Source organism: Helianthus annuus, chromosome 7, assembly GCF_002127325.2.
Source record: "Helianthus annuus cultivar XRQ/B chromosome 7, HanXRQr2.0-SUNRISE, whole genome shotgun sequence".
NCBI classification, from domain to species: domain Eukaryota; kingdom Viridiplantae; phylum Streptophyta; class Magnoliopsida; order Asterales; family Asteraceae; genus Helianthus; species Helianthus annuus.
In genome coordinates, this window is record NC_035439.2 from 15,191,879 (window position 1) to 15,217,295 (window position 25,417).

General features: G+C 37.3%; 2 protein-coding genes across 2 annotated transcripts; both read right to left on the reverse strand.

Moving 5' to 3' along the window:
• Positions 1-19,855: 19,855 nt before the first annotated feature.
• On the reverse strand, positions 19,856-20,365 carry LOC110866613 (protein ALP1-like). The gene has a single exon (XM_022115756.1). It carries the CDS (start codon positions 20,363-20,365, stop codon positions 19,856-19,858), a length of 510 nt encoding a protein of 169 aa, XP_021971448.1.
• Positions 20,366-20,467: 102 nt separating this feature from the next.
• On the reverse strand, positions 20,468-21,000 carry LOC110866612. The gene is made up of 2 exons (XM_022115755.1): positions 20,715-21,000; positions 20,468-20,598 (listed from the first exon to the last, which is right to left on the reverse strand). Exons 1-2 carry the CDS (start codon positions 20,998-21,000, stop codon positions 20,468-20,470), a joined length of 417 nt encoding a protein of 138 aa, XP_021971447.1.
• Between the last annotated feature and the right edge of the window lie 4,417 nt (positions 21,001-25,417).

Sequence of the window (25,417 nt, forward strand, 5' to 3'; positions counted from 1 at the left end):
CGGGGCCGTGCCCAGCCTTCTGTTCAGCCTATAAATAAGAGTTCTTGGCTTCATTTCAACTCATCCGTTGGCACACCACCTCTCTCACACTTCATCCACCACCCACCACCACCATAACACCATCATCCACCACCATCATCCATTGTCCATCATAGAGTGTGTGAGTCGTCTCGGGATCCAAGATTGATCGTAAGAGTTCTTGACAATCAAGGCCATGTTTGCCTAAGTCTCTTACATCACTTGGTGAAGACAAGTGTTTAGTATAATACTTTTTATTTTTAATCTTTTGCATTTTTTATTTGGTTTTGTATTAATGACTTTAATAACTAGTTACTTATGTTGAAGGTGATCTTTCCTTATCATTTGTCCGTGGTGTCTTGGCATTATTTTACTGTATATAAAATAAAAGATTTTCACCATTCATATCTCCACGGTCTATATGGAGGTATGTTGGCTACCTGGTCGGGGGTTAAGGGAACGGTTTGGTAAGGGTCTTGCCCTTGTTCAGCGTTTAGAGGTCCTGCAAGGGACCTGGGTCAAATTTAGTAGGATCTCCTTCAATGCCCATAGGTATTGGATGGCGGGGATCCAAACTCTTTGACCCCCTCATAAGTTAACTACTATTAATACTATAACCCGGCTATTTAGGACTGTATCTCTGCTGACTCAGACTACTTAGCCGAGGGTAACGTTACCGCCAAAAGCGGGGCCTACCATAATTTGCATTAATAACTTAATTCATTATCTTCCAATAATCCAACCCTTTAGGATTGTATCCTTGCTGACTCAAACTACTGGGTTGAGGGTAACGTCGCCTTCAAAAGAGGGGCCTACTACAATAACTAAGATAATCTCTTAAACAAGTGCAAAAGTGTGAAAATAATCAAAGGTTATACTAATACACGAGTCGGATCCAAGTGATTCATCTTGTCTATCTGTTTTTATTTTTATTTTATTTTTCAGCATTTAGTTAGTTTTTATTTTCTTAGTTTAAAAACCTTTTCTAACTTTTTGATTTGATTAGACGTTGAGGATAAACCGGTACTAAAAGCTCTTGTGTCTTTGGACGACCTCGGTATCTTACAAACACTATACTACGTCCACGATGGGTGCACTTGCCCATATGTGTGTTTAGTGTTAGTAAATATCGTGTTTTATAAATTTAAAACTTGGCTAAAAGTGTAAAAGGGCTTAAAATATACATCTAAATTATATTACACCTAACGCACATCAAGTTTTTGGCGACGTTGCCGGGGACACAAGGATTTTAAGAAAGCTTAAATCGACGGCCTAATCAGTTTTTCAAAACCTTTTTAAAACGCGCGCACATTTTTCTGCATTTTAGTTTAGTTTGCATTTACAGTAGCCTGAACACGGGGCCGTGCTCGCTGAACACGCCCCTGTGCTACATATTTTTAGTTAGATACCCAGATACAGAGTCTGAACACGGGGCCGTGCTCACTGAACACGCCCCCGTGTCCAACGTGACCAGTAACTTTAATTAAAATGCCCAGATACAGATCCTGACCACGGGGCCGTGTCCAGCTTCTGTTTCCGTCTTTGTTTCTGTTTTCTGGTCCCGAGACTCAGTTGTGGTCTGTTAAGTGATTCTTATGGATCAATACTCAGGAGGTTACAACTACACCTATGATGAGGATGATTATAGGGGTAATTATTGCACTAATTGTCGTAACACACGCTCGGTTCAATATAGTAACTCATATCAACCATTCAATTCATACAACCATTATGAGGAGCCCAGGTACGAACCATCAACTTCATATACATCCTATGAAGACCAAAGGTATGAACCTCCTCCCTCATACTCATATTTTGATGAACCAAGGTATGAACCTTCATACTCATACTTTGAAGAGTCAAGATATGAGCCACCACCTTCATACTCTTATTATGAGGAACCATGGCGTGAACAACCCCACCTCATATGGGTACTATGAAGAACAAAATTTCGACCCTTATCCATCATATACTTACCATGAAGAACAATGGTGTGAACCATCTACTTCATATGGGTACTATGAGGAGCCAAGGATCGAACAACCGGATTCAAGCTTTGAGGATCCCAATTCTTTTTCTCTCACCGAAGTAACCAATAGGATATTAGAACACATTAAAACTATCGAACGTTGCATAAAAGAATCTCGCGCAAGGGAAGAGGAATCCCGCGCAAGAGAAGAATTAAATTGTAACAATAATGTAGAGATAGTTGAAAATGTAAAAATGGAAGAACAAGAAAGTGAAAAACCGACACATGAGTTAAACAACGAAAAAGGTGAGTCCGATAATGTTAAAATTCAAGAAGAGTCTAATTTTGAAGAAATTAATCTCTTGTCACCTACTTTCGAAAATCATTGTTTAGTAACTCCTCATGCTAAGTTTTTAAAAGAGTTAAACACTAGTCCTAGAATCAAAGAAATGGTAAGTGTTAAGTTAACTAATGATCAAACCTTGCTAATAAAAGAAGATCCTTTTGAAATTAACATTACACCGGTTCCATGTTTATTTCAAAATTCATTTATTAGTAATATCACCATTGATAAAGATCTTTGTGTTAACATAATGCCTAACTACATTTTTGAAAAATTAAGTATTAGTGAATTTGCTCCACTTCAAATACCCATTTTTCTATCCGATCGGAAAGTGATAAAATCAATCGGTGTAGTTGAGGATGTTTTGGTTCAAACAAATCAAATGGTAATCCCAACCGACTTTGTCATCCTCGATGACGCCCCTCTAGTCTTGGGAAAACCTTTTGTACGAACTCATAAAGCTTTAAAAACCGGAAATTCAACAATCTACCTCTTCAGTTAGGGGCATTCAAAAGGAGCATAGATCTTGAGCGTTCAATGAAATATCCTTTTGGCAATAATGACCCCCTAATTGAAGATGAAGATGAACCACCCGATACAATTGAAGAGGATGACCACTTTGTTGAAGAAGAGATCGCCATAGAACAAACCTTTAAGGTTCTTGATCTAAATGAGCCACAAAATAAGGCGTCTTCCAAAGACCCACCCATTGAGCTCAAAGAACTTCCTAAAGGTTTGGAATATGCTTTTCTAGACAAAGATGGTAGTTTACCCGTAATTATTTCTTCTAAATTAAGTAGCATAGAAAAAGAAAAATTAGTTAATCTTCTAAAAAAACACAAAAACGCGATCGCTTGGAAGCTTGTAGATATTAAGGGAATAAGTCCTTCCATGTGCACGCACAAAATTTTAATGAATGATGATTACAAAACAGTAATTCAACCACAACGAAGAGTAAATCCCAATGTACAAGAAGTGGTTAAAAATGAAGTCATCAAACTACTTGACGCAGGACTAATCTATCCTATCTCCGATAGTCCATGGGTAAGTCCCGTCCAAGTAGTCCCAAAGAAAGGAGGTATGACGGTAATAACTAACGAGAAAAATGAATTAATACCAACAAGAACCGTCACAGGATGGAGAGTTTGTATAGACTATAGACGATTAAATGAAGCAACAAGGAAAGAACACTTTCCTTTGCCCTTCATTGATCAAATGTTAGAACGACTATCCGGTCATAAATTTTATTGTTTCTTGGATGGTTTTTCAGGTCACTTTCAAATACCGATAGCACCAGAAGACCAAGAGAAAACAACTTTCACATGCCCCTACGGAACTTTCGCATATCGACGCATGCCATTCGGTCTATGTAATGCACCTGCAACATTCCAACGTTGTATGGTAGCCATTTTCCATGACATGATAGAAAAGACAATGGAAGTCTTCATGGACGACTTTTCTATCTTTGGAGACTCATATGACCAATGCCTCGATAACCTCGAACGAATGCTATCTCGATGTGAGGAAACTAACCTCGCCCTTAACTGGGAAAAATGCCATTTCATGGTAACAGAGGGAATAGTACTCGGTCACAAAATCTCAAGCGAAGGTATGGAAGTTGATCGAGCAAAAATAGAAACTATTTCTCGATTACCTCCACCATCCTCCGTTAGAGCAATCAGAAGTTTCTTAGGGCATGCCGGATTTTATAGAAGGTTTATCAAAGACTTTTCAAAAATTTCAAGACCTCTAACAAAATTACTTGAAAAAGATGCGCCTTTCATCTTTGACAAGGAATGCAATCAAGCATTTCTAACCTTCAAGGAAATGCTAGTCAATGCACCTATCATGATAGCGCCCGATTGGAAATTTCCTTTCGAAATCATGTGTGATGCAAGTGACTTTGCCGTTGGAGCAGTCTTGGGACAAAGAAAAGAAAAGGATTTCCACCCAATTTATTACGCTAGTAAAACGCTTAATGATGCACAAGAAAATTACACAACTACAGAAAAAGAATTACTAGCTGTGGTATTTGCTTTTGATAAATTCCGTTCTTACCTTGTTCTTTCTAAAACTGTAGTCTATACAGATCATGCAGCTATCAGATACCTCTTCAAGAAACAAGACGCAAAACCCCGTTTGATCAGATGGATTCTACTCCTCCAAGAATTCGACATCGAAATCAAGGATAAACGAGGAGCAGAAAACACTGCTGCAGATCACCTTTCACGCCTAGAAGACCCAGCTTTGGAGGCGACCAGGGACGAGCAAATCAACGAGAAATTTCCCACAGAGTCCTTGGAGATGATGGAGAGTAGACAAGAACCATGGTATGCCGACTCTGCTAATTATCTAGCTAGCGGTATAGTCACCAAAGGATGGCCACATCACCAAAGAAAGAAATTCTTTGCTGATGTAAAGCATTACTTTTGGGAAGACCCTTATCTTTTCAGAATGTGTGCCGACCAGCTCATCCGCAGGTGCGTCCATGGTAATGAAGCACGAAGAATTCTCCGTCATTGTCATGAAGGTCCATACGGAGGACATCATGGTGCCGCTAGTACCACACGAAAGATATTTGATTCAGGATTTTATTGGCCAACCATTTACAAGGATGCACAAAACCTTGTAAAGGCATGTGATGCTTGCCAAAGATCAGGTAATATTTCTTCCAAAAACGAAATGCCTCAAAACGGCATTCTCGTTTGTGAAATTTTTGATGTGTGGGGACTCGATTTTATGGGACCTTTCACACCGTCAAAAGGAAACAAATATATACTTGTGGCAGTCGATTACTTGTCTAAATGGGCAGAGGCCAAAGCTCTTCCAACAAATGATGGAAGAGTAGTGGTAAAATTTCTGAAAAAATTATTTTCTCGTTTTGGAACACCAAAAGCTTTGATAAGTGATAGAGATACCCATTTTTGCAATCATCAACTCGAAAAAATATTAACAAGGTATGGGGTCTATCACCGGGTCTCAACAGCGTATCACCCTCAAACAAATGGGCAAGCCGAAGTGACTAACCGAGGTTTAAAACGAATACTTGAAAAAACCGTAGGATTGAATAAAAAGGAATGGGCTGACAAATTGGACGATGCTTTATGGGCCTTTCGAACTGCTTATAAAACCACTATAGGCACAACCCCGTATAAGCTCGTCTATGGAAAAAGCTGTCACTTGCCGGTAGAAATAGCTCACAGAGCCTACTGGGCAATAAAAAATGTAAACTTAGACTTAGAAACTGCCGGTAAAAACCGATTTTGTCAAATGAATGAATTAGATGAATTAAGGAACTATGCTTACTCTAACTCCGAAATTTATAAGGAAAGAATGAAAAATTTACATGATAAATATATTAAGTCTAAGGAATTTCGGGTAGGAGATCAAGTTCTGTTGTTTAATTCACGACTTCGATTATTTCCTGGTAAACTAAAATCTAGGTGGTCAGGACCTTTTTCCGTCACCCATGTTTTTCCTCACGGTGTAGTAGAAATTAAAGCTCGAAATGGGATATCATTTAAAGTCAATGGCCAACGGCTAAAACTCTACCGAGGATCCATTGAGGATGAAGAAGAGGAGATCTCACTTCAAACGGTTAACGAATGAAAGGCATCCACATCATACCCGACATGTTACGAACAAGCAAGTGTACATAAAAAACCGGTAAGTCTTCTAACCATTTTTCGGAAAAAGGGGCATGCACACGAGCACAAAAAAAAATTATTTTTGCTCGGCACGAGGCCGTGTCCACTGGACACGGGGCCGTGTCGAGGCAACTGTCGGGATAAAACCCTCTTTTCATAACAGTTACCTCATTCCACACGCCCCGTTTTGCCAAAAACGCTCTGGTTCCAAGCGATTTTCCGCAGATTTTCGACGTTACCTCCACGTTTAACAACATCAAGGTATGATTCTATCATCATTAGTAGTTAGATTAGTTACTTGCATGTAGTTAAACATCAAAAATTTGGGGAAAAATCTAGGGTTCTTCAAGTTCATACGGATCGAACTTCAAATTTTTGATGCAATCTGTTAGTAGTAGTTTAGATTAGTATGATAGGAAGTAAATAAACTTGAATTGTTGATAGGTTTGTCCGATTTCTCACTAAAACCTCAAACCCTTGTTTTTGAACCGAAAAAGATGAAATTGGAAGGGTAAACGGGTTGTTTTGGGAAAAACGACACTTAGGGTTTCATTTTCGGGGGAAACCGCAACTACTTGGCTAAAAATTTTCAGATTTTCGGGACCGGGACGAAAAATGAAGTTTTTGGGTTACAGACGCCTGGACACGGGGCCGTGCCCGCTGAACACGGGGCCGTGTCCAGCCTACTGTTTGCAGTTTCTTTAAAAATCTCATTGTTTCGCGCTAATTTTTGGTATATTCTTTCAGATGGCTAAGTTCACAAGGTTCAATGCAAGCGAGCTCGATGCTAGGGCAAGATACGAAATACTTCAAACAAGACCCGAGGAGTACCCCAGGCGAGCATGCACGGACCTGTTAACCATGGTGAACCAGCTGGACCGATTCAACAACATCGTTACGAGACCACTAGCAGTTGCATTGAACACTCGGCTTCGGTCGGTGCATCAATGCACCATGGAGTTCTACAGTACTTTCACCTTTACTTCGAGGTGTGACCCGTTCGACAATGAAGGGGTTGCATTTCGGTGTGGCGGGACAAGGTACTCGATCTCCATGGCACAGTTTGGATCTATAATAGGACTGTACGGGGAAGTGGAATCGGGAAATGAGGAAAATACCGGGGGATTACGAGACTTGGATGAAAATGAACTTCGAGCCGCATGGGCTCAAATCGGTGAAGGAATCTACAACCCTAGCAGCACCAAGAGTACTAAGCTGAGGGACCCGCTCTACTGCTACATTCACAGGCTCCTCACCTACTCTCTTAACCAACGTCACGACAGTAGTGGCGTTGTAGGGTTGAAAGATTTGGTTGTCCTTCACTGTATCCACAACCGGAAGCCTCTCGATGTTCTATATCTCCTGTTACGAAACATGCATCTCAATCGCCTTGCTCGCGCTCCAACACCTATCTTCTTCAGGGGGTGGGTGTACCGTCTTTTCAAGCATTTCACGAGAATTCCGAGGTCCTTTGAAAGAAGTCCATGGTCGGGACGAGTTGACTACCACATTTGCCGAGCCATGAACTTACTTTATGAGGCGGAAGACGGGACGGTGAGCTTCCAAAGAGCACAAGGCTATGCATGGAATCCACAGGAGGCCCTAGTTCTTCACGCACCACCTCCCCACTACCAGTACCAACCCCATGGTGATCTGGGTCAATCCTCCTCATAAGGAGGCGGTTTTCCTAACTTTCAAAGCTTACATGATCTTTTGCAGGAAAACCTCATGTGTACCAGGAACACTTACAACCTCGCCAACAACACATACCACTGGGTCGGAGCTATTGAGCGCAACATCAACGATATACAAGACGATATCGGTAGCATCCGGGAGTACATGGCGGGGCATGGGGATGGAGGTGATGATAGCGATGAAGACATGGAGTAGGAGGTTTGAAGGAACAGAAGCGGGTTGATGGCGAGCCCACAGGTTTAAGTACCTTTTTCTATCGAACAGTTTATGGCCTGCGTGCCAAGTGTTGAACAATTTACTTTCCTTGACTACTTTTATTTTCCGTTTTACTTTTCTTTTACTTTATGCTTGAAGACAATTAACTATGGTAACGTAGGATGTTTGTGTTGCTTGGTATGGTATTAAGTGATGAAACAGGTACAAACCAAGGCTTGGAGTACTAGACCTTAGCACTTATAGGCCCAAAATTGAGAAACCGGGGGAAGAAACCTGTTTTTCAGGCTTACAGACTGTCCACACGGGGACGTGTTCAGCCGACACGCCCCCGTGCTCACCTCCCAGACCTGTTGTTTGGTTACTGTCCTGCAGATTTTTGTCAGACACGGAGCCGTGTCTAACCAACACGCCCCCATGTTCGCCTTCTGTAAGTTCTCGTTACTGGCAGTTCACCACGGGGTCGTGTCCAGCGGACACGGGGCCGTGTCCAGACTGCCAGTAACATAAATCTTTGCTTTTTAACACCACATTACACATCCAATCAACCTAAAAATTTATTTTTGGGACACATTGAGGACAATGTGTAATTTAAGTGTGTGTGTGTGTGTGGGGGGGGGGGGGAAGCTAAAACCTTAAAATTTTGCAAGTCCTAATAACAAGCCTTACACAAAACTCTATTGGAACCGCTAAACACCCCAATTTTTTTCAAAAATTTTCATTTTTTTACTTGTCTAAAGTTTAAGTTTGGAATCCTAAGATTAATAAGGTTATATTTTTACAATTTTACAACCGAGAGCGTCGTGATAACAAGAACCAACATAAGAAAATTATGAAACGGCATGACAAACTTAGTTAAAATTTGATTATATATACTTGATCACATAAAAACCCATTCCCACAAAAGTGAGTTTTAAGCCTTTATTGAGCATACAAATTTACACCTTTAAGACTAAATGCTCATTTTTCGTTTCTTGTGTGAATAGCCGCTTGGTTCTTACGACTCTAGAACTTGCCACGACGATTCATTCCCAGTCCTTACCAACTTAAACCCAAGTAAGTAAATGATGGAGGCATTAGGACTAACCATTTTTTTTCTACACCATTATTTTTCAATTTTTTACCACCTACCCAAAATCCCCCTAGTTAACCCCTTTGAGCCTAAACCTTTCATTTCTTTACCCTAAAACCCTTTTTACCCACCAAAAACCCTTTTTATTTTCACCCTTTATTTTAGTAACAAGCTCGGTTTTTCGTGTGACTAAAAAAATGATGAAGTTAGAAATAAACAAACAAAGCTATTAAAACAAAAAGCTTGTTTGGGGAAATACTTCGAAATAAAAAGTCAATAAAACAAAGTGTTTTACGAAAACCGACACTTTTAACGCTTTTTCGCCCTTTTTACTAACCACTAACCTAACCACCCACCTTTAGCCCAAGCCTAACCCTTCACCCAAAAAGCCCTCTTGATATTTACAAAGGTATATAGTTAAAAAGGAGAAGGATTGATTGCTTGGCAAGCTTATGGTAGGAATAAGTTCCATGCCGCTCTCGAGTGATTCACTAAAAATACACCTTCGGCCGAGTGTTGAGTGATCCCCCGTGAGGTATGAGAACTTGTATATAAATGAAATTTTAAAAAGGCATGCTATGCCCAAATAAGTAATTTCTCTTATGAAACGTTCTAAATAAATCATAACGAATAGGATTGTAAATAAATAAAAATAAAACCAAAAAGATCTTGGATTCCCGACACTCTACAACAAGCCAAAAATCTTCTCTTCTACCCATTCCATTTGTGAGTGTAAGCCACATATTAAAGAGTTTTGCTTGAGGACAAGCAAAAGTTCAAGTGTGGGGGTATTTGATGTGTGTAAAATGCAACATATAAATTACATCAATTGAGGCATAAAACTAACCCTTTTTAAGTACTAATGTTGGAAAAAGAGTGTTTTTGTCTTCCTTTTGTATTTTCAGGATGAAATGAGCTCAAATTCACAAAAGAAGCAAAAAGACAGCTAAATCTAACATAAATACAAGAAAAGGAACAAAAGTGGATTGCCCGACCCCTCAACGGCATCCTCCCAAGCAGAAAAGAGAAGTCAGAAGACTGAACACGCCCCGTGCTCAGCCAGCACGGGGCCGTGCCCAAGAAGCAGCAGAAAAGACAAACCTATAGAAGCTTCTATTGCCCACCACGGGGCCGTGTCCAGTGAGCACGGGGGCATGGCGAAAGTACAGCAGGCGCATTAATTGTAATTGCGAATTACAATTAATGAAGAGAGAGAGAGTGTCAGACGGGCACGGCGGCGTGTCCAGCGGACACGGGGCCGTGCCCAGCCTTCTGTTCAGCCTATAAATAGGAGTGTTTGGCTTCATTTCAACTCATCCCTTGGCACACCACCTCTCTCACACTTCATCCACCACCCACCACCACCATAACACCATCATCCACCACCATCATCCATTGTCCATCATAGAGTGTGTGAGTTGTCTCGGGATCCAAGATTGATCGTAAGAGTTCTTGACAATCAAGGCCATGTTTGCCTAAGTCTCTTACATCACTTGGTGAAGACAAGTGTTTAGTATAATACTTTTTATTTTTAATCTTTTGCACTTTTTATTTGGTTTTATATTAATGACTTTAATAACTAGTTACTTATGTTGAAGGTGATCTTTCCTTATCATTTGTCCGTGGTGTCTTGGCATTATTTTACTGTCTATATAAAATAAAAGATTTTCACCATTCATATCTCCACGGTCTATATGGAGGTATGTTGGCTACCTGGTCGGGGGTTAAGGGAACGGTTTGGTAAGGGTCTTGCCCTTGTTCAGCGTTTAGAGGTCCTGCAAGGGACCTGGGTCAAATTTAGTAGGATCTCCTTCAATGCCCATAGGTATTGGATGGCGGGGATCCAAACTCTTTGACCCCCTCATAAGTTAACTACTATTAATACTATAACCCGGCTATTTAGGACTGCATCCCTGCTGACTCAGACTACTTAGCCGAGGGTAACGTCACCGCCAAAAGCGGGGCCTACCATAATTTGCATTAATAACTTAATTCATTATCTTCCAATAATCCAACCCTTTAGGATTGTATCCTTGCTGACTCAAACTACTGGGTTGAGGGTAACGTCGCCTTCAAAAGAGGGGCCTACTACAATAACTAAGATAATCTCTTAAACAAGTGCAAAAGTGCGAAAATAATCAAAGGTTATACTAATACACGAGTCGGATCCAAGTGATTCATCTTGTCTATCTGTTTTTATTTTTTTTTATTTTTCAGCATTTAGTTAGTTTTTATTTTCTTAGTTTAAAAACCTTTTCTAACTTTCTGATTTGATTAGACGTTGAGGATAAACCGGTACTAAAAGCTCTTGTGTCCTTGGACGACCTCGGTATCTTACCAACACTATACTACGTCCACGATGGGTGCACTTGCCCATATGTGTGTTTAGTGTTAGTAAATATCGTGTTTTATAAATTTAAAACTTGGCTAAAAGTGTAAAAAGGGCTTAAAATATACATCTAAATTATATTACACCTAACGCACATCAATTTCCGTTGTTATTGTTGTTCGGATTCTCGTTATTCAGATTATCATTATTCGAGTGGTTGTCGTTCTGAATATTATCATTCTGGTTTTCCTGATTCACTTTGTTATCCATCTGAATTATATCTCTTATACAAAAAGCAACGAAAAGGTTTGACAAGAAATGAAAAGGCGTGTCTATTCTAAACAAAATACTAAAATTAATAGACGCACCTTTTCAAAATTAACCGTTATTTCTTATATAAAAAACAATGAAAAGGTTTGACAAGAAATGAAAAGGCGTGTCTATTCCAAACAAAATACTAATATTAATAGACGCACCTTTTCAAAATTAACCACCATCTCTTATACAAAAAGCAATGAAAAGGTTTGACAAGAACCAAAAAGACATTTCTATTCTAAACAAAATGTTAATTTGAGACACGACCATAAAATAAATAGACGCACCTTTTCAAAATTAACCACAAAATTAATAGACCTGACACATTATTGATTAAAACAAAAAAAACAAAAATATAAATCGTTCCATGACTTCCGTCCACAACCCAGCGCGACTATTAAAAACATTAATATCCAGACCACATTCTAACCATCTAACCATTAAGCGTACACCAATTCGACAAAAAAAAACACTGTTTTTATTCTCAGATTCTTTCGGTGGTGTACGCACCGTAACACAGAACCGGCAACAACATTCATATAATCATATAACTTCATAACTTTACGGTTGATATATAGTCAAATCGACGTGCCGTTCGACAAAAATAACCAAACCAATGCGTCTCTCCCGACCACCGATTCCCCCGTCGTTTGCCACCCTTTCACGCCCTATATAAACTCCACCGGCCACCGCCACCAAATATCTCCCGCCATGTTATCTCTTATCACCGAACATATTCAAAACTAATTCTCCGCCACCAAATGCGCCAACGCGGGGACAAGAACAACATGGTCGATGATGGGTAACGAAGAGTTTAGGGTTTAAAAAGATATTTGGTTACAAAAATTGGGCGTCTTTGGTGGCGGTTCTATGGTGGTGGTGTTGTGGTGGTGGTGTTGTGGTGGCGGTTGCAAGGTGGTTGTGGTGGAATTGGTGTGCTACTGTGTTAACGATTTTTCCTCTGATTCCTTTGTGCCATTTTTTAGGGGTTTCTGTTTTGAGTATATAGAAGAAATTGGAACCACCGCCATGTGAGTTTTCATTTTAAGTAATGGTATATGTTTGGTTTGCTTTGCTGGTATCTGATGATATCATTCACCCACTTTTTACCATCCTTTTATAAAATATTATATGTATAGATTTCTTGAATACCCGCTAAAATATTATATACATTTTTCTCACCCACCAAGTTAATTGAGTGTGTAAAAAACAAAAATGTTTTACCATAAAAATGAATAAAGGAAAATTTTAATAATTGCTATTTTTTATATATTTATACTAGAATAACTTTAGGAAACATAAATATTTATTGTGTATTTTTAACTCATATAAACTTTAAATATTTTTATAATATGAGAGAGAAAAAACAACTGGTAATGCCATTAATATTTATTGTTCTCGATCAATATAAACCATTTTGGACATATAGGTTGTAGCGAGTGTCCGTAGCATAATGAACCAATGTTATTGGTTATCTTTTTGATAAAATAAAACTTTACGTAACGGTCTACAACACACGTGCGTGGTTAGTATTTTAACATTTATATTTTGATTGATTTAACAATCCCGCCGCAACGCGCGGGTTCACGTCAACTAGTTTTAAACATTTACCAAATATTAATATCACCAATAATATTTGAATATAGCTAATCACATGTCACACACCTTTGGTCAAAAGCGTCGATCATTGCGACTTACTTTATTCATATAGTATGCATCTATTACACACCAGTACTGAAATAAAAATTACAATACCGACTGAAATTTAAAACTACACTACTAGTAATAGGCATCCGTAGTTTTTTTTTTTTTTCACATACACACATATATTATTATTATTTCTACTGTTTCCATCATTGATTCAGGGATATGGATTCATCCAAAAATCCATATTGCGTTCATCGTATTTCCATACGAGACGCTCTCCCACATGTCGCATTCTCTCGCTGCTTTCTAAAATTTCCTCACCGAAAGTCCTAAGTTCTTGTACGTTTTCTGCACTCATTGGGGGTGCAGGTTCTAGGACTGGGTTCGGAATCTGGGGTGCGGGTTCCTGGTATGGAGGTATAGGAGCCTGGTATGGATAAGGATTTTCTAAGATCTCTCTAATGTATGCATCGTTATTAAAATAGGGATCTAGAGTATCTAACCCTGGATAGGTTCCTAGGTTGGACATTGGCACATCTTCGTGAATCGGGTAGCGTTGCACATAGTCCCTAACATCATCCCACCAGGGATCATAATTTGGGTCTAGGGGATTTGGTGCAAGTACCCTAGGTATCTCCTCCGGGTTGAAATCATGCATTTCTACTTAATTTCCAAGGTTTTCTATTTCCATGGGTTGATCAGGAATTGGTGGTTGTGGTTGGGGTGCTAGCATTTGCTCCAGGTTTGGGTCAGCTGCAGTGGTTGCTAAAATATGGATATTGGCTATACCCCTATTAAGCATATCCTGGGCTTATGCATCGGTTTCTCTCTTTGCTGCGGCTAGTGCTCTCTGGTCTTGTAACTTTTTCATACGCTTCCTACGCTCGTGCGCTCCCCTACTGAACCATCCCCTCTTTTTCTGAGGAAATGGCTCTTCAGATTGAGCCTTAAATGTCACACCCTGCTAGTAGCGGAAGCGTATTGTGTGTGACGTAAGAAAGGTAATCATTGCATCCAAATGTGTTAACAACATGAACCAACAACGATGCCATAGATATATAGTTTTCAACAAAAGATTCCAAGTTTTCAACATAGTTTCCAAGTTTCAACAACGTTTGACATAGCATAGTTCTAAGTTATTTACACATAACAAAAGTTAGTTTTTGACATAAAACATAATGAGGTTTTGTCCCCTATATACCCATACGAAGTTAGGATATAAAAGACAAACCCTCCAAAAGTGGCCATCGTTGTCATTTGTTTTCCCGAATCCCATAGTGAATCACCGGCTCAAGACCTGTTTCCTGAAAGACATGTAGTTTTAAAAAGTCAACAAAAAGTTGAGCGAGTTCATGCAGTATTTGTTATCATGTGAAATCTCATAGATGTTATCTTGTAATCATGGTATGTTCTGATTCATTCATGGAGTCTGTTAAGGATCTATCAGTGGGTAGCGAGCCCCCTGACATAATGTACAATAAGCAAATAACCAAACCGAGAACACTTTGTCATCATTGGGATCACAAAAGCACTCCAGGGTATACCAACCAGGAGTGGGGCGTGCCTCAAGCCCAATAGATCTACACCTTTTGCACCTTGGTCACTAAGTGATTAATGGTTACTAATGTAGTTTCCCTACTTATGCACATTGATCGTGTCATCTACTCCGTAACTAACATACCAATAGTTTTAGCATGTATTTCCCCTCGATGTTTTTGAAAACAAAACATTGAAAACAGTGAAAGGAGGGACATGAACTCACAAATTTGCGTTTCGTGTAATATGATATCGAAGTGAGAGTCCGTACATGTCAGTAACCTACATGTGTACTAATCTCGTTAGACACTAGGTCTTTCGGACCTCGTACAAGTTGTTCATCTTGAATTCTTTATTATGTTCTTGTTTGTCATCTTTGTAACAACTTTGTATTTTAGAGCATTGATAGTTTACTCGCTCGATTGATATGTGTATTCATGTATTCTATACGTATTGAATTATATGCGAACGGCTTCGAACCTATTTCATTGGGCTTATCCCACGTTTCATTGTTATTGGGCCTAGCCCTAGTTTTCTTGTTACTGGGCCTAGCCCTAGTTTTTAATGTCATTGGGCCTAGCCCTAGTTTTCTTGTTATTGGGCCTAGCCCTAGTTTTTAATGCCATTGGGCCTAGCCCTAGTTTTACTGTCATTGGGCCTAGCCCTAGTTTTTAATGTCATTGGGCCTAGCCCTAGTTTTTAATGTCATTGGGCCTAGCCCTAGTTTTTAATGTCATTGGGCCTAGCCCTAGTTTTAGTAATTTGGGTCTAGCCCAAATCTAATCCTAGTGAGTCCATTAAATATACTCTTGCAATTCTTACCAAAAATTCACCAAGCATGTAACTTAATAAGTTCGTTTTTCACATGAAAAATACTTGGTAATTTTTATAGTTTTCGACTTTCCGGATTCTTGTTTTTGACCACTTAGTTATGCGTTCGCTTTAGTGTCTAAAAATATGTTATTTTTAGACTCGACATTGTAGTAACTTGTTTATGATGTCGATACGCCCAAATTGTCGTCATCAAGTGTTATGTATTTCCATTTCGGGCATTTTATTTAATTGTCCGATTTGATTTTACTAGCATTTCTTGGACCATGTAGGAACATGTACGTGTATTTATTTTGATCACCCTATAGGTATCTAATACAAACACAGACATAGCACACATTGCAAGCACTTAGCAAGTTTCCGAAAATATATATTTTTTCTTACCAAAAATTATATTTACACATTGTTATATTTTTACCCATTTATTTTTGTAAAAATATAAGTTTGAGTTCATAAGAACTCTTGAATATTTAAGACTTAAATATTCTCATCAAAGTTTCCATAATGACGTTTAAGACCACTAATCGCGTTTAACATTGTTAATCCCCCTTTAATCCCATTTTTAAGCACGATTGGATTTTTAGAAAAATTCGCCATAGTTTCCCCTAAACTATGACGTTTCCCACGTTTTCAAAACGCATTTAAACCCATAATCATAATCAATTTCCAAATCAAGTTTCATTACACCAACTTTACATGCATGATTCATGCTCTTTTCTTCTTTATTTCCATAAACTTTTATAAGTATATTTTTAACAACTTGGTTAAAAATAATGAAATCTTCACATATTTGTTAGGACCTTAATGACACCATTTTCATTATATTTTCTAATTAAAATCTCCTCTTTAAACCACTTTGTTTAGTAAACTTTTAGGATGATCATAATAAGAATCATGGTGGTTATTCTTTATAAAAGTCACTTATGTGTAATAAATTATTTTTAAGTTGTAGTAAAGTTCATGGAACAAGAGGTTGATGATCTTGTTTAGATTTAAACATTACCATGTTTAAATCATCATTTATATTATTAATCATAAAAAGATCACCCACTTAAAACAACTTACTTTAACATAATCAACATAAATTATACTAACTAGCTATCACAATCTAATAAATCAACACATAATATAGTTATATTTAGTGTTTATTAGCTTTGGGGTTAGGGTTTTTGGTGTGATTTTTATTAATCTTTTTGATGATCAACTTGTACTTCCAAAATCTACTAGTAATATGAAGCTTAAAAATGGTGATTAGAAGACTTACAATATTGCACAAGCCAAAATAAGAAAATAAGAAAAATATTAAGCTCCAAGAAGATCCTTAATGAAGCTCCATGCTTAACCCATGCTTAGATAATCTCAAAATGTATTGATTTAGGCTAGAATGTGGTGATTATTGGTTGAAAATTGTGGGTGTTTGTGCTCTTCTTTGAGCCGAGACCAAAGAAGCTAGTTTTTTTGTGTTTGAGAAATGTTGTGAATAGATATGAGAATGGTAGGTGATGCCTCATGTCTTCCAACATATAATTTCATGGCCATACTCCATATATTTCCCCCATACATGTAATCTAAATTTTCAACAAAAAAATCTAGTGGGTGGGACCCACTTTGACCGATCTTATAAAGGGGGGGGTAAAGTGTAATTTTTTTATAAAATATCTAAATTTATTAGATATTTTGGTGATTATATAAAGCATGGTGATTAGGGGTTAATTACACCATTAAGGGGTAATTAGGGATTAGGACTTTAATTATCATTAACTAGTTCACTGGACTAGTTAATATAGTGTTTAACTAGTTTAAATGGTTCCCGGTTAAGCGCCGGTTCACCTACGATGCTTTTATGTCGTACCGATAAGGATTTCCGTAAGTTGTTTTCTTGCATCCGAAAGTTGTATGAAGTGATTCCGAGTCCCAAATTTAGCTTAACTAGTTCACTAGAGTTTCCATTTGGTTGCTACGATGACGGAAATATTGCTTACTAGCTCGTCGGTTCACTAACGGACTAGTTTAGTGCATAGCGATGTAATACCGGAAACTTGTGATTATGAACATTCCGTTGATATCATCCTATTGTTTTAGTATGTTTTTCATCAATTGACATTATTCCGAAGTCCCGGAAATGCTTTGTTATAGGTTCGGACAAGTTAAAAGTGCTATATTTTTAGCCGAAATAGACCTTTTTGATATTAGGGCGTTATACCGGAAAGTCTTGTTTATTTGAAAGATGTGTTTTCATAATAATGTTTTCTTATATAAGTGGACTCAGTTATGTTATCCGAGTGTCGTTTTTCAGTGTTTTGATCTGATTTCACGGTTTGCTGGCATGAATAGTGTAACCGTGAATAGTGCGCGCAACACTTTTTACCAACACTTTTAGGACATTGTTTGTTTGGTTTCGCCTTACGACTAAAACCAACATATGTTTTAGCTTTGATTTCTTGTCCTAACACTGTTATCCAGTATACGACACAGTTACGAAATTAAATTACGCTAAATGCATGAGATTTAGAAATATAAATAGTGATTAGATTGTACGGAATTACCAGTTATTTGCCAGTTGTTACATTAAATACGAATATTCCTTCTTCTGTATCAGCAGAGTACCCCGAGAGGGCAGGCTGAGAAGAGGCACCTTCGCTGCTAGGCGAACCAGACAATTGACGATACGTGTCAGATGGTCCTTGGTCGCTCATACTGTAAACTAACAAATAGTCAGATAACACATAACAAGAAAATACAATTATATACGTATTTCCGTTATTTATTTCCTAACACTTTGAGTTTTAATGTCAGCAGAACACTTCTGTGGCTGAAGCAGTGGCATAGCTCTGATACACCTTCTGTCGCAACCCCCGAACCCTAATCCCCGTGAACGGGCGGCCGCGAGCCAGTTTAGGTGGTATCACGTTATTGTCTAATTTGGCAGCGGAAATTTTCATCAGGACCGTAGTTAGGAAATATTTTATCAGAGTAAACCACCACATTTTATAACATTAAACACATGGGTAAAACCCAAGTTTTCAGTATACACACTTTTATAGGAATAAATCCTATTTATTTAACAAAAACATCTATTTTATTATTAGGTAACTTTATTGCCACTTTTCCAAGTCTTCAGTGCTGTCCAGCTGGCTTCTATTTGGCTTTCACATTTTGTTACCTGAAACGCGTTTTAAAAAAACATTTTGTCAGTGGAAAATACTGGTGAGTGAATCTCAGTTTAATCAAGTCTAAGTAAAACCATTTCACAGTGTACAGTATTGAGGGCGATCTCGCAATTACATTTGTTTCCAAGTTATACCAATTATCACCTGTTGGTACTGTCAGACCTGACTTGTGGAAATGTTACTCCTTGACCAGGTGGTAACAAATTTTGTATACAAAACCCCAACATACCCACGATAATTGTATTCTTACAAATACTCAATAATTGTTATTCGCATGGAAAGGTATTTAAGGTTTTGTAAAAACATTTAACAAAAAGAGGATTACTCACATTGCTGTCTTAGGGTTTTTAGTAAGGATTTCCTGGGAATAATCTATAAATTACACAAATGCACCCGTGTTAGTATAATAACCCAATTCAACATTAGTAATACCCTCCCTGAGACGGCATTCCAACGACTACGTCAGGCAGAACCACGACAGCCGTTACGGAACCCTAGATCAATCGGGCAGAGTATCCAATACGTCTCCAGGGGTTATAATACTTACATCGTATCTGAACCTCACTATTTAGGGAGGAATTAGACTCGGGTATAATGCCCACTATTCAGAAATTTGCTTAAGAAAGAAAGAAATGAACGAATTCAACTGAGATCCGTTGCATTCTATTTATAGGTGCTGATCCTGACTCTCTCGCGGCCCGCGTAAGATACGGCAAAGCCTTACGCGGCCTGCGTCAACCCTTGGTCTACGAGTAGCTTAGCGGGGTCAGCATGTAGGTCCGCCGGGTGTTAGGCCACGTGGCCACACCGGGCTGCGCCACATCTTGGTCTCACACGGCCCGCATGAAGGTTGAGGTGGGGTTACGCGGCCCGCCTCAACTTAATATTCTGATTTTTATTTTATTTTTTTTATGCTATATTGTATTTTAGGCTCGGTTTTCACATACGGGATGTATTTAAAGACATATTAGGACATTTTAAATATTTTTAGGGTGTCGGAAAAATAATTGAGGGTGTCGGTTTTCTTGAGGATTGTTACACATAGGTGCTCGGTTAGATCAGCTCAAAGGTTAAGGTGTGTCCCTGTCACGTATACTCACTCGGACAACTTCTTTTCGAGCGTATGTGAGTAGCGGGTTCGTCGGTTGGTTACATTCATCATAACTTTCTCCACAAAACGCTCTATCCGAGTCCTCTAATATCATGTTATGCAAGATGATGCATGTATACATGATGTTTCTCATTTTACTATTTTCAAGTATCCTCGATGGCTGGGCAATGATAGACCATCTCTTTTTTAATAGACTGAAAGCCTGCTCGACATCTTTTCTTTTCGACTCGTGTTTCTTCTTGTAATACAATCTTTTCTCGTCATCTGGACACGAAAGAGTTTTCACCAACATCGTCGACTTCGGATAAATACCGTCGACAAGATAGTACCCATACTTGTACTCCACGTCGTTTGCATATAATGAAGTATTTGGTGCAACACCATCTATGACTTCGTCGAAAAGACCCGAAGATTGTAAAACAGTGATGTCATTGTTCACACCGACCATGCCAAAGTACGCATGCCACATCCATAAATCTTGAGAAGCGACCGCTTGTAATATTATGGTAGGACCCTTGCGGTCACCACGATGGTATTGCCCTTTCCAAGCGGTTGGACATGTCGCCCGCTCCTAGTGCGTGCAATCAAGACTACCCAACATCCCGGGAAACCCGTGTATCCGCTGATGGGCCTCGTATAAAAGTGGAACGTCGATAGCAGTCGGCATCCTCAAATATCGTCTCCCGTAAAGAAAGTCAACACCTAATATAATAGTGTTAATAAACTATAAATAATAACAATAACAGTAATAATAATAATAATAATAATAATAATAATAATAATAATAATAATAATAATAATAATAATAATAATAATACATTCAAAGAAATTTTCAAGACAGTCACGACAACTTCTAGCCGACATCCTTAAATATTCATCCCACGGATCACTCGTTGTCCCGTACGCAAGTTGCCGAATTGTGGCAGTACACTTTTGTATTTCAGATAAACCAATTTTGCGATTAGCACTTTCTCTTTGAGTGAAAAATGGATATTGGGCCGTAAGATCATCAGAAGTTCTTATGAAAAGACGACGGCTCATACGAAACCGACGCCTAAACTGTGCATCGTCATTCAACGGATTTTCACCAAAATAATCGCACATTAACTGTTCATGAGCACCTAACCGATCTCGTTCAAGAGGCGCTTGTCTGGTACGTGTTGTAGACGATTGGGCATCTTCTCGTAAATACTTAATCGCCTCCTACGTCATTGCGATAAGCATATCGTCGACAATACCGTCAGATGAAGAGCTAGACGAATCGGATAAAGAGTGGGATGACATTTTTTGTATTAAAAATGATTGGAGATAATGTTGGTGTTTTAATGATTGATGTGTGTTTTAGTTTGTGATTGGTTTGTGTAAATATATATGTGTGTGTATATATATATATATATATATATATATATTAGATATTTATTAGGTTTTTTATAAAAGACCGTTGCCCAACGGTCATATTGACCAAAATTCTCGAACAAAGCGCATTAACGCGCGTTACTGGGCTGGCGAAGGTGCTATGCCCCCCCCCCCTTAGCGCCCAGGGGGTGGCTTCGGGGCGCTTAAGGACGCTAAAAGTGGTGATGTGGTCAGGAGTGTTATACCACACCCCCTGGCCTAACCGTAATACCGTATACATAATTATCTTTATACAGAAACTCCAATAACATCATAAAATCTATACATATATTAATAACTAGATTCTTGCCATAGGCCGCGCGTTGCGGCGGCAATGACTTAGTTGTTTATAGCTAACGACACGTTATGTGATGCGTTGTCATATGAAAACGTGTGTTTCGACGTATCCTATCTAACTCAGTGTAACCTATATAAGCATTGTAGTTACAAAAGAAACAGAACTGAACCCGGGTTGGTTCGTTTAGTGAGGGTTCCACATAACCACTACATCATCCTAATCATCCTAATATTTGAATCAAGACCTAGCAGCATCAACAATCAGTGACTCGAATTTATACTGTCGAATGACCAGAGTCCAGACTCGTTTCCAAGCATAATTTATGTCAAAACATAGACCAACCAAAATCGTATGCAAAAATAAGCATGAAAACGTATTATACTTAACCAGACTTGTTTCCGGAAAAAGTTATGTCGAAACGTGAATTTATATCGTTTACACTGAAACATGAATTTATTGCCACCCATAAAAATAAACATGAATCACATTATATTGACCCGACTTGTTTCCGAAAAAAAATCCGTGAGAAAAGTTACGTCGAAACGTGAACTTATAACGATACGTACTTAAAAATAACCATGTGAAAATATAGTTTCTTTTTCTTTTAAGCTAAATAATTAAAATACGGATTAGAAAGTGGATAGTCGTACACGGAAAACAAACATCTACATACATACCTACATATATTCATCGATATTCATTCATAGGTAGATATATTTATTATCTGCATGTATACAGGAAAAGAAAAGATAAATAAACAAATGTATACAGGAAAAGAAAAAATAAAGAAACAAAACGAAAATAAAAGAAAATAGAAAAGGGACAAAGGTTGAGAACACCTTCTGAATAAAAAAACAATGGAATAGAAACATCTACATACATACCTACATATATTCATCTATATTCATTCATAGGTAGATATATTTATTATCTGCATGTATACAGGAAAAGAAAAGATAAATAAACAAATGTATACAGGAAAAGGAAAGAAAAGATAAATAAATAAATGTATAGGAAAGAAAAGATAAATAAATAAATGTATACAGGAAAAGAAAAAATAAAGAAACAAAACGAAAATAAAAGAAAATAGAAAAGGGACAAAGGTTGAGAACACCTTCTAAATAAAAAAAAACAATGAAATAGAAAAAGGAAAAAATATTGAGACACTACTAAATGAAAAAAAAAATATATCACAGAAAATGTAGTGGAAGAGAATCGTACCTAGGTCCGTGTGTTACAACAACAAAGACCTAACCAATTAATCCAACTCTCATTTTGTTACCAACTTTCAGGTCACTATAATATATATATAAAAGAATAGGTCGGTGGCTTTGATGTGACAGCCACCGACCTTTCTCTTTAAAATAATATAAATATGATATGTTATATAACCGTATAATTTATCCTCTTTCTTTTTATTAATTGATTTATGATTAAATATAAAGTCTTCTAAAAATAAGAAGTCGAACAAAGGGTAGGTATCAAACAGACTTTGATTGACCTCATTCAAATGGTATTGGAGCCGTCTCATCGAACTTTACGACGTGGATTTTAGGTTTTCACTTTTGGTTTTATAGGTGGTAGATTTTAGGATTTTTGTATCATTGTATCTTTTATTGTTGTGTCTTTTCTATATTTGCATCATTGTGTCTTTTTTGCGACTCATTGTGTATTTTTCCTCGATATTGTGTTAATTTTTTTGGCACTGTTTTATATTTTGTTCGACATTGTATCATCTTATACGATCCAATGCATCATTGTACATTTCTTATTTTTAAGAGCGTTCGTAGAATAAATTAACCCTTTATTAATTATATTTAAGTAGCACTACATTTAAATGTTTATATAACTTTCACGGTTTTTAATTGTATTTAAGTAGCACTACGTTTAAAATGTTTATATAACTTTCACGGTATTTAGCTGTAAAATGATTATTTATAGAACGAACACTGTGAATAATAAGAATAATTAAACTAATTGTACATGAATTTAACGGGTTATATAAAATATAGAGTTAAATGTCATTTTCATCCTTATGGTTTATGATTTGGGCCATTTTACCAGTTTAGTCCAAATGTTTCATTTTTCGCCTATAGGTCCAAAAAAGTTTCACCGTTGCAATTTTAGTCCACTAGTTAACTTCATCCATTTTTTCTATTAACGAAAAGAGCAATTCGGTCATTTTATATGTAATTAAGTGAACTAGAAAGGCAATTCAGTCATATAAAATGACCGATTTGCCTTTCTCGTTAACAGAAATAGTTAATGAAGTTAACCCAGTAGACTAAAATGGCAACGGTGAAACCTTTTTGAAACCACAGACGAAAAATGAAATCTTTAAACTAAACTGTCAAAATAGCCCAAACCACAGGAACTAAAATGGCATTTAACTCTAAAATATATAAATAGAGTTTTATGGTTATATTTCCCTCACCTCATCTTTCACTAAAATTTTGCATGCAACTTCTTCCAAAAAGAAGAAACTGAGAATCACTTATGTCCCTATTTTTGTGGCAATTCAATGTTTGCAATCACCCTTACAAATTCTTTTTAATCCTTAGAGAAATCGCCCCTATCAAATAAATATTAATGTTTAAATATTGATGTTATAATAAGCCTTACAAGCACCTCTTCCATTGTTTAAAACTTGATATTTCTCTTAATTTGAAAAGTGTTTTAGGAGGCGGAGATCCTTATTTAGCTGAGCAAGAGGTTAGGTCAAATGTTGGATGAATATATGTTTAACTAGTGAGAAAAGATAACACATAAAAACGATATATTGGATATATGGTCGATCCACAATCCAACTATAGATAGTAGCTACATCGACAACTTTTGTTTTACCGTTTGAGTCTTTTAAGTAGTTTTCGAAACCAATATTTGACATTATAAAAGCATTAAAGTTTATTAGATTTAGTTCTTTTGAAGGTACTTTCAAACACTTTGGGTTTATTATTATACGAGAATTTTTATTATTATACGAGAATTTACATGCATGATTTGTAAAACCTTGTATTAAAGTGACTTATTCTATTTTCAAAGTATATAAAAGCATGTTGAAAGTTATCTCTTTATAGAAGATTCTTCCATTGAATTTTGTATTATACTCTACTTTGTTATACTTCACTTTATATAATATTTGATATTTGTAAACGTTTGGTTAATTTTTAAATAATCTTAATATATTTGATTTGTTTTATAAAATATTTTTTTCATAAAAAAATTATAACAGTTGTTTTGGTGATTATTCTTTTACTTAGGATTGTTCATGCCAAAATTTGTCAATCAAATATGTAAAAGTTATTTATTTTATCTTTATATAGTTTTTTTTCAATTGATTTGAACCCAATTTAAATGTACATTAATATTCAAAGAGTTGAGGTAACTTGAATTCTAAAGGATATTTTGTTGAATTGATAATACGAAGTTTGACTTGATTCAAAGAGTTGAGGTAACTTGAATTCTAAAGGATATGTTGTTGAATTGATAATACGAAGTTTGACTTGATGAATTTTGTCTAGGAGACATGTGGTTGATTATCGGTTAGAAAATGGTTAAGTTATTCTACAAAGGCTCCTAAAAGTGAGAAGTGTAAAAAGACATTATAGAATGACAAGTGTACAAAAACCTAAAACCTAAACTCACTACACTACCATCCAAAACCTAAACACCGACACCACCCAAAAACCTAAAAAAAACCTAACCCCCCCTCCAAAAAAAAAAAAAAAAAAAAAAAAAAAAAAAAAAAAAGCCCTAAACACCCACCCCCACCACCACCCAAAAACTTAAACCCCCCACCCCCCATCACCCACCCAAAGAAAAAAAAAT